This window comes from Tachysurus fulvidraco, chromosome 3 (assembly GCF_022655615.1).
Source record: "Tachysurus fulvidraco isolate hzauxx_2018 chromosome 3, HZAU_PFXX_2.0, whole genome shotgun sequence".
Lineage (NCBI taxonomy): Eukaryota > Metazoa > Chordata > Actinopteri > Siluriformes > Bagridae > Tachysurus > Tachysurus fulvidraco.
Genome location: NC_062520.1, coordinates 25,352,647 through 25,363,058, shown reverse-complemented (window position 1 = coordinate 25,363,058; position 10,412 = coordinate 25,352,647). Strand labels below are relative to the sequence as shown.

Sequence of the window (10,412 nt, the reverse complement as noted above, 5' to 3'; positions counted from 1 at the left end):
GAGAATAAAAGCATGAGGTCCAGACACTCTCAGAACAATCTCTGCAGCTGTTCTCTCTTTCTTTTTGGCTCTGGCTCAGCATGCACATTTTTTATATATATACATTTATATACATATATTATTATACATTTTAATCCATTTGTAGTTGCATTTCAATTGTGACTCGAAGCGTGTACGATAACAGCTATGAACAGTCATTTCCTCCAACAGCTTATCTTAAAGAGGATAATAAAAACAAGCAGCTTGTCATCTTTACGAGAACCCGCACAGTTGACTTTTGCATTAAAGCCACAGCATTACCTCGAGCGAATGAAGGTAGTTATCGAGCCCTGACACTAGAGACGCTTTCCACACGTCTCCTCACTCGAAATGGTTTGCTGTTAATACGTGTTTACGGAGAGCAGCTGTCATACACAAGAGCCTGTGCGCGTTGTTACTACAGAAATAAACCTTAAGACTTGCCGTTAGAATTAACACCTGCCCGAGGGAACCGAGCGCTGTGTTGATAACAGTGGAGCAAATATTGTGACTACTCATCATCTCTGAGCGATCATTTTTTTCTTTCTCCTGCTTCGTCTCTCTTTCTGTATCTGTCTCCAGCCTTCATCTCGGTGTCTGACCTCTATCCTCGGGAAGAGTAACCTCCGCTTTGCTGGAATGACAATCAACCTCACTGTGTCGACCAACAGCTTAAACCTACTGACGACCGACTGCAAACAGGTCAGAAAAAAACAAGACGGTACTCTCTCTCAAGGCTCGATGAAATATGAGGACATAAACGTTTAATTGTTATTAAATATAATTATATATATATAATTGGAATACGTATAATTGGAAAGCAGCTCTCCAGGTAGTGAGCAGTGTGTTACAAATATAGTAGTATACAAATATACGGACGCCTTAGACCAAATTTGGCAACGTTCCTACATTGGAAACGTGTTTGTAGTGGATCTTCATGGCATAAGGAGCTGAGACTCCTCGAAAATTAGTTTAACAGTGAGACAGAAGCTGATTGAATGTGTATAGCGTCTCACTCGTTTGTTGTGAATCATTGGTATAAATGGATACCTCTGATCCATAATGTCTGCTATTTAAAACCCCAGACTCGCGACACACTCGCTGTGCCAAGCATTTTTTTTGTTTTTTGTTTTTGTTTTCATGTCTCTATATTTTCCACTTTCACCTCGCACACTTATTTTTTTAACCATCACCCCAACCATATTTTCTCTCTCTCCATCCGTCCTTCACCTTTTTGTCTCCCTACAGATTATTGCCAACCATCACATGCAGTCCATCTCTTTTGCATCGGGAGGAGATCCAGTGAGTCCCACAGCCTTCGCTCTTGCCTTTTTTTTCTTTTTTTTTTTTTTCTTTCTGTGTCCATCTTTTCACTCCTGCATCTTATTTTTCTCCTTCTTTCTCTGCTCTGCTATGCTCTGCTCTCCTGCCCTGTGGTTTGAGATCATTCTTTCTTGTTTACTTGATGTTTCTCTCCCTTAGTGATGAGTTGATTCTCCTACGACCCAAATAGCTAACTTTCCTCATATTTTTCTGACTTCCTTGTCCTTCTAGTTTTTATTTATACTTTTCTACAAACTAAAGCTGACTCACCAAAAAGTGAATCCTCTGCTCGCTTCCTCCTCTTCGTCCGTGATGTTCTCTCTCTTATTTTTAGGATACAGCGGAATATGTAGCCTACGTAGCCAAAGATCCTGTCAACCAGAGAGGTGAGTCTGAACTGTTCCCTGTTATTTTTATTTATTTATTTATTTGCTCCATTATTTGCATATGGAAATTACACTCAGAGCTTGCAGATAACATACATGCTCTAGAGTGTCATAGTGATATGTTTTGACTTTGTGTGTGGTAGCATGTCACATCCTGGAGTGTCCTGAGGGCTTGGCCCAGGAAGTGATCAGCACCATTGGACAGGCCTTTGAGCTGCGTTTCAAGCAGTATCTGAAGAACCCCCCAAAACTTGTCACACCACATGACCGGTGAGTGACTGAGTGAATGACTGACTGACTCACTGAGTGACTCACTGACTCACTTAATGATAGTGTGACTGACTATCACTCACTGCCTGACCCACTTAAGGACAGACTGACTCACTCACTCAGTGACTGACTGACTGACTGACTCACTGAGTGAGTGAGTGACTGACTGACTTGCTTAATGGCAGAGTGACTGACTGACTCGCTGACTGACAGAGTGAGTGTGCAAGCGAGCATGTGATTGCGTGCATGTGTGTATCTGTGTGCAAGTGTTTGTAAGCACAGCAGTGCTCTGTTTTGCTGAGCTGGATGCAATACAGCTGTATTCACAGCTGCATATTCACACAAGTCCTAGTTTATATAACCTCAAATATGCAGGGAATAGTGTCATTGTTGAAGGCACTTAAATCATCATCTTCCTCCTCTTCTTCTTCCTATTATTATTATTATTATTATTATTATTATTATTATTATTATTATTATTATAGACTGCAGGTGGTAGTCATGTTTGCTAGACTTAAACAATAATACAAAGACCAAAGTGGCTTAAAAGACAGAATCTCACTCTGTGTGTGTGTGTGTGTGTCAGGATGGCTCCTTTCGATGGCTCAGCATGGGAGGAGGAAGAAGAGGACTTTGCTCCTCCCACAGACGTACCATACTATAATAATTTTCCCGGGAAACAGCCGCCCCCAGGAGGCCTGGTGGACATGAGAACTCGTCCTGGGCACAGCACAGGAGCCACACTAGTGAGACCTTCTGACCTGTTTGGTGTCTGTGTGTCTCTTCATTTGCATGTAATCCATACGTAGGCTGCAAGTTATGTCAGGAGGTGGACCAGACTAAAAAAAAAAGTCCTGCATTCCACATTACATAATAATGAAAGTCAAAAACTGAAACATTAAAACAGACACCTTTTTAATTAAAGGAAAAGACTTTTCCCAGTGGAGTCTTACCCACAATGCTGCTGTCTGTAGTTGGCTTAAACTAGTCTGAGATATTTCCAGACTCTTGAAGTTCTCTTGGCTTGTTACTATACTGTTATCCTGTTGTCTTCTTTTCAACTGTCCACCTACTTAACGGCACCCCACAGTGCTGAAAGTATAAGTGTGAACATATTAGTCAACTAATTAGTTTGTGCTGCTCCAGACACTTAAAGCACTTTTCCCATCAGACACGTTTCATTACTAAATAACCTGCAGCCCAGTTACACTGCTAATGCTAAAATTTGGTTAGTCTTCTTAGCAGGGTGCCAGCACTATTGAACAGGGAAACAGACTTTATAGAAATTTACAGGTACTTAAACCATCTACACACCGTTCAGGATGCAGGTCGTCTTTATATGCAAACAACATAACCTGCATGTTTGGAGACAAATTAGTAGTACGAATGATTATTATTGCACAGAAGAGGTATGTCCTATATTTAAAAAAAAAAAATGTTGACAACCGTATCTGCTGTTTTCTGTGCACACACAGCCGTACGGTCAGCCTGGAATAAATGACATCCATAAGCAACCTCTGCCTCCACTACCAGGTCCGTATCTGTTACAGATGTTTTTGCCGCTCTTGCTGTCAGTGGCCTTTTAAGCGCTACATGTGCTTACAGCGTTGTTCTGAAGGTCACCGCTCTAATGTCTACTATCATTTGTTATCCTCTCTCTCGCTCTTGTTCTCGCTCTCTCTCTCTCGGTCATCACATCTTATTCAGTTGGAGCAAAAGAAGGTGGTCTGTTTGATGACCCGTCATATGTCAATGTGGACAAATCCCGCCCCCAAGTGGCCGCAGCTAATGGCAGCACTCACCGAGATGCTTTCGACATGAGTGAGTAAAATGGCACTCGAACTTTGAGCGTCTTGCTTTCCTCGACACTCTAGTTTTACTTTATATTTCATGCGTTAGTGAGTTCCGACATACTTGTGAACGGTATTATACCCCGGCGATGCCGAAATCCGATCGGTCAAAAGCTGTCGATTCATTGACACGGACAGTTCTGACCCAGTTGCAAATCACATATGTCTATTAATAATGCATTAACTCCAATACTTTATCATTACCATTGTGGTAGCTGGTTCATAGGGACTTGGAAGTTAATAATAAACAGATTAAAAAGCTTTTGGTTGGAAACAAAGAGAGAGAATAGGAAGAGAGAGAATAACTGGTTAGTGCTGCTATCACATAAGTGCAAGCAGGAACTTACCTGTCTCATGGCAGTTTCACAGCTCTAAACGATTAAATATGAGGTGTCGAATGAATACATAGAGAAATCGTAAGCATTGGCAAATTGCTCTGGTATAGAATAGAAGAAGAATAAATGACATGATGTTATAGGAAAATAATCAACGTCATAGTGGTGCCAATAACTCGGCTTCATCAGACCACACAGTTATTGTTTGTTTTACGCATCTCCACAGAGCCGTTTGATGATGCCCTGAGCGTGTCGGGTGCGATGCCCCCTCTGGCTCAGCAGCTGCAGAGTGAGCCCTGGTTTCACGGTCCTCTGAGCCGCAAGAAGGCAGAGAAACTGCTGAGCAAAGACGGTGACTTTCTAGTGCGCGAGTCAGGAACCACGCCAGGCCAGTACGTGCTGACAGGCCAGCAGGGAGGCCAACCCAAACACCTGCTGCTGGTGGACCCGGAAGGAGTGGTAAGAACGAAGGATAAAGGAAGGGCATGTGGTTTTAAAAGCAAAACGTAAAGAGGTAATAAAAGGCCGTTGAATTGAGATAGCAAGAGACAGTATGGGAAAGTGTGAGTCCGTCAGCTTAGACCCAGCATGAGTGTTATCTGAAGGTCGTTACATCACAACTTAACATGATGATGATGGGTTATGAGTTATATTGTAAAATTTCACATATAAGGGATTGTTACTGTGGATAAAGTTAGTATATTAGTGAGGCCTGCTTGTTTTGTCTCACACTCCCCCTCTCGTCTCTGTTCAAAGGTCCGTACCAAAGACCATCGCTTCGAAAGCGTCAGTCACCTGATCAGTTATCACATGGACAACCGACTGCCGATCGTATCCGCCGGAAGCGAGGTGTGCCTGCAGCAGCCGGTGGAACGCAAAGCCTAAGCGTCACACACACTGTTCTTCTCCCGCCATGGTGTCTCCTTCCTTCTCAAACTCTAGCAATTCAACTTTTCCCCAGAGATTTTCTCGCTTTTTTTTTCTCCCCTGCAGAAAAAATGAGCAACATAATAAAAAGTAACAAAAGCGAGCTCTGTGCTTCGTCAAGCCATAAGGAAGCTTGGAAGTGATGCGATCACTGGACTTATGGACCAAGAGAAATTCACAGCCTTCAGATTAAGCTGTAAGAATAAAAGTGAGACTTCAATGGGAGAAAAAAATGAGCCAAAAATAGAAAATACAACAGACTGTTGTGCAGCTGGGTTCGGTGTAACGTGATGTCACTTCCCCAACAAAGTTAAGCGTGAGATGTCTGGGAATCAAAGACGCGAAAGACTGTAGGTTGGTTTCAGTAAATCGTTCATTCGTTCAATCTCAAAGCGCTGCTTTGTTCATGCAGAATCGTCGCGTAAAGATCCGACGCATAGCCGCCGACGCCGAGGTCACGGAGTAGATAAACATTACAGTAGTGGGAACTCATTCAGCTACTTGATTTAGTAGAGTCATTCGAATTAACATGTTCTTCAGGATAAACCGGATCCAACAGGTAGATCAGTTTTAAGCTCCTACCTGGAATCGGGCTTGAAATCCACCCGAGTTTTTCCTACCAAACTCCCATTTAAAGTTTGGGAGTGTTTCAAGACCACATATCATTCTATATGCAAAGAGGAATAAATTATATTCTGTAGATTATAGATATAATGAAGTTACAAAGATGTAAACAAAAAAAAAAAAAAGAGTAACACATTTATACTTGCATCGAAACGGCAACGTCGTTAAGGAACGTCATGGACTCCAGGCTTATCAGGACTCAAACACGGTGGGGACTAAAGTCAGTCATCCTGTTGTGTTGGTGATGTCCTCTTACAGATCACCTGTATCATGAACTCTTTTACAGGTTCATGAAACTCATGAACTTTTTTTTTTCTTTTCTTTTTTTTTTTTTTTAAGCTGTATATTTTACTTTTTATGTGTTCGCCTTGACAATCTGTCTCCATGTGTGTTCGAGTTGAAGTTTAAAAATGATGAGACTCAAAATGTGTGAGGAGACAAAAGAAACAATAGGGACGCTACATTATATATGATGCACATTTCTGGACTCGAGGAACATTCACTCCTATTTTATCACCTCTGTCCTATAATCAAGAAAAAGAGAACACACACACACACACACACACCATCTTTTCCTGTTCCTATTTGAATTGTGCCTTTTTACTCAAACACAGCCAAGCCACATAATTAGGATGCAGTTGAAGTAAAGATGAAAACTCAACAACTTTATCGGTGTTCTTTTTATTTTGTTGTTGTTGTTTTTTTTTGTTTGTTTGTTTTTTTGACAAAATTCCTACGCAAGTGTAGTTCGGTTTGCTGCAGGTTTTAGACGATTGCAATCTTAGTTGTTTTCTTGCACATTCTCGCAATCCTGCTGGTAAATAGTGCTTATGTTTTAGTGCTGTGCTGTGAGTTATTGACAACTTCTAGATATGGTTTTATTCCGTTCCTTTGCTTGCGGTATAGTTTTCCACCGCTTCCTAAAATGTACATAGATATCACACATTTCAGTGTTCAGAATACGTGTAAAATCACCCAAGACCCGGACTGGATGAGGCCAGATAGCCTCGTTATCGATGTCGGCATCGATCGAAGAAGCATTTAAAACGATGATAGTGAGTTTTATTCTTTCGTAGATTTACCAAAACCTAAATAAACTCGCTGCATGGTTTGAGTTCGTTCACCAAATGTGTACCACTCAAGAGCAAAGATTTCTGTAATTGGAAACATGATCACATCATAATTAATGGATCCGTACCAGGCACATTTGGGGTATTATTAGATCGTCAGCGCTGATGCGTAAGGCAGGCAGACTCGTGTCTGTGGCTCAGTTTGCCGTCTGAAATTATTTCACGACTTCGCTTCATGGGTGTAGTCAGAAATGTGACCGGTGCAGTGCCGTGTGTCGTCTAGCCGGGTGTGTGGGTGTGATGGAAAGTTCTGGAACAATCTGGCCTACTCCGTCTCACCGTCTCCTCCGAAGTGTTGCATGGAAACCCTCTGCAGTCTTTGTGTTATAGTGACAGTGTTTTCTCTCTCTCTCTCTCTCTCTCTCTCTCTTGCTCGCTCTTTCTCTCTCTCCTTCTCTCGTGCTCACTTTATTATAACTGTGGGGTTTTTTATTATTATTTTCTAAGCCAAAGGTTTATTTTGCCTTTTTTTTTTTTTTAATATATAAATGTTGCCTTTTCATTTATTTTCATATGCCTTTACTGTTATTATTTTTGGGGAAAGTACATGTTTACATATGTATCTGGAACTATAGATTGCATATATAAATGCGTTATCAGACAATCCCGATGTCGCGTGTGTTTTATAGTTCGGGCTGCATTTTCCTTCTAAATCTGCAGTTCTTCACATATCACATGAATACTACATTTAGTACTAGTTTGTCTGTATATCTGTCGACTCCAAAATGATTGGCACCCTTCATAAGAATATGCACAAATCTGAGTAAGTATTGTATAAAACACACTGGTTTTTTTTTCCCATCGGAAAACTGCTTACCTTTTACTATTATGCAAAACCTTCTAATTATTATTCTATCTAATTAATTAGTAGAGATTATTATTTAAAAAAAAAAAAAAGATCAACACCTAGTGTATTTTAAAGATTAAGAGGTTAACTGCATTTTCCTTTAGGAAAAGCTACAGCCAATATTAATTCTTGGGGTGCCAAAACTTTTGTATCACCTTTTTTTTTGGCCTATTTCCATATAGGGGGACTAATTTTGGAGCTGGTTGTATAAAATCGCTGTACCTCGTTTTTTTTTTATGTTTTGCTCATCGCACAGGAAGGACAGAACAATGTGATTGTTCAAAGCTATTGCACTAGTCATGAGATAGATGCAGTGGACGCACCACTGATGCCCGTAAATGGCTTCCTAAATCACATTAGAACAAAAGGCACCAGTTCCAGTGGGGGCAGAATGGACCAATCACGTGTTTGGGTAAATGATTTGAGAGAAAACATTTTCTGGAACTACAGATGCACAATAGGGAGATTAAAGGTTTAATGATTGTACAATATCATGTCAGAGAATAGTGCATGGTACACTGGTACGTTCCAGAGCTGAACATAACATGGTGGTGAGATCACTCAGGGTCTGTGTACAGTATGTGTATAGAACACAACAGCTACTGAGGCAGTAGAAAAAAGTCACACATTTTGAGCCTCCTTACAGCATCAAACTGGGGAACTTTATTAAGCAGGATCGAACGCAAGCCCCCTCAACCCTTCAAAACTTACTTGGCTATTTTTTCAACCAACGTTTCCAGTCTTCAGCAGGCAATCGGCATACGATGAATCCTCTGCACCCCTTGCCGCAGGCGGTGCCGGTCTCACTGGGACAGAACCTGAGAAATCTTGCACACGGCTTTGGGCACGGGAAGAGCCTGCTAGGAAGGAACTTCGCCTATGGGGTCATCCAATCTCTGAAAGAGTGTCTTTACTTCCTGCTCTGCTGCTGGTGCATAAAAGAGATCCTAGACTGAACCAAAGGAAAGAGAATCCAAGATGATATGAGAGAAAGTGACCGTTGTGCTTTTATCCTGTTTAATCTTTGCTTCTTATTTTTTTTTTGGAGAAAGATACTGATGTCGAGTTGCCTGCTGTTGTAGGTAAGCGAAGTGCAAATGACATGTTCCTCGATTTATAATTTAAAGCCAATGTCAGGAAAAGTCGGTTTTAATCATTTGTTAAATATTTTCAGTCATATGATGAACCGTTTATTATAACACGTGAAACTCTTCATTTTTTTTTTAGTCATAATTATTAAGTGAACGTTACTGAACAATTATCAAGCGGCAATCTACCGTGTGCGTTGTGATAGATCCTGCTCGTCAGATTAGTATATTACTCCGTCATTAAGGTGATATGATGGAATCTGACTGTTACTCAAAGGGGAAATACTTATAAGCAAATTATCACCTTTAAATCCTTGATATTTAACAAGGAGAGGACTCTTCGCACTACATTTGTTTGTTTTTTTCCCCCCAAAGCTCTGCAGATCTAGAAAAGTATATTTGGACGTCAATGTCCATTAGCTTAAGATACAAAATACTGGCTTATTCTTTCAGTCTGCTTATACTAAAGAAAAAGAAGTCTATTAAATGCTTGTTGGGTGGATAAAGGTCGTAGTTTAAGGTTGGGTCCATCCTGTGATACCAGCCAAATAACTCATTGAGGTCAAAAGATTAAACCTTTACAAAAAAATTGACATTTTTCTTTTAATAGTTCTAATTATAGTTCTAGCAAACTAAAATGAGGTAATGCCTGTTCCACTAGATGGAGCTCTAATAAAATAAAGGCATTGTTTTGGGGCACAAAAGTATTTTGTAGCCTGCCAGTAAGAGCAGATAAATTTCTGGGACTTGAGAGGCCAGGACTGCCAGATAAATTTCTGGTAGTTGAGATCCAGTGTAGGGCTTTGAAACAAGACCCTTATCCCATAATTGCATAGCTCTTTTCCTTGATTGCAGCTCTGCTTCTCCTGAGCTGATGAGATGCTTTAGACAGAAGTATTGCAAGTTAATAAATTGAATCAATATAAACGTATAAATCAAGCTGTGTGGCTATTTTCGACTTCTGCTTTTTTCCCTCTAGTGTCCCCAATTGCAGTGGCATGTTTCCTGCTCTGTTCAACAGACCCAACAACTGATTTGTCATAGCTGTGACTACAAGAGGCCTGCGACCATGACATAAAGACCCGTGCTGTGTGTAGCTTCAAATGCAATAAAGCCACCACCCAGAGAGGGGGTGAAGGCTACCATGCTTTGTCTCAGACATGTGGAAACCAGCCAAATGCATCACAGGGCAGCAAATCATACTCCAAGGATTGTGCTATCTACCCTCTTCTGCATACATGAGCTTACAGAGGCTTGTGATTGGCTAGTGTTGCTGTGATTCCCAGAACACAGGCCGTATGCCGTTCCTCCTGAGCAGATATACAGCCACTTTCTCTTAGCTCCTAGTCTCACATGGTTTTATCATTGGAATTTTATCTTCTTATCACTTGATGATAACATTGTTTGAAAAAAATAATAAAAGACCAAGAACACAGCATGGTCAGTCATTTATTTGCTCATTGCTTTAATATTCTGCCAATGTACTATTCAATACACAATTCAAATAACACAAATATTACAACTCGCAGAGCTTAAGAATATAGCTTTAGATGTGCTTAAATGCCTTACACTAGAATAGAATACCATTTTATTATATTCTCAGTATAGTATTTT

General features: G+C 40.6%; 2 protein-coding genes across 8 annotated transcripts in view; both read left to right on the top strand.

Annotated features, from left to right (window-relative positions):
- The window catches only part of shc1 (SHC (Src homology 2 domain containing) transforming protein 1), a 37,238-nt gene extending 30,836 nt beyond the window's left edge, over positions 1–6,402 (top strand). For all 7 annotated transcript variants that reach the window (XM_047810972.1, XM_027153173.2, XM_027153146.2 and 4 more), the window contains 9 exons: positions 601–720; positions 1,267–1,320; positions 1,676–1,727; positions 1,871–1,997; positions 2,584–2,743; positions 3,473–3,530; positions 3,705–3,818; positions 4,409–4,641; positions 4,939–6,402. In XM_047810972.1, coding sequence (XP_047666928.1) covers positions 601–720; positions 1,267–1,320; positions 1,676–1,727; positions 1,871–1,997; positions 2,584–2,743; positions 3,473–3,530; positions 3,705–3,818; positions 4,409–4,641; positions 4,939–5,067 — 1,047 coding nt within the window. In that variant the 3' untranslated portion in view covers positions 5,068–6,402. The remainder of the gene's footprint in view (positions 1–600; positions 721–1,266; positions 1,321–1,675; positions 1,728–1,870; positions 1,998–2,583; positions 2,744–3,472; positions 3,531–3,704; positions 3,819–4,408; positions 4,642–4,938) is intronic.
- A 571-nt stretch (positions 6,403–6,973) lies between these two features.
- LOC113646727 (lens epithelial protein) lies at positions 6,974–10,225 on the top strand. Its single transcript, XM_027153185.2, has 2 exons — positions 6,974–8,792; positions 9,778–10,225. Exon 1 carries the CDS (start codon positions 8,475–8,477, stop codon positions 8,664–8,666), a length of 192 nt encoding a protein of 63 aa, XP_027008986.1. The 5' UTR covers positions 6,974–8,474; the 3' UTR covers positions 8,667–8,792; positions 9,778–10,225.
- Positions 10,226–10,412: the final 187 nt, after the last annotated feature.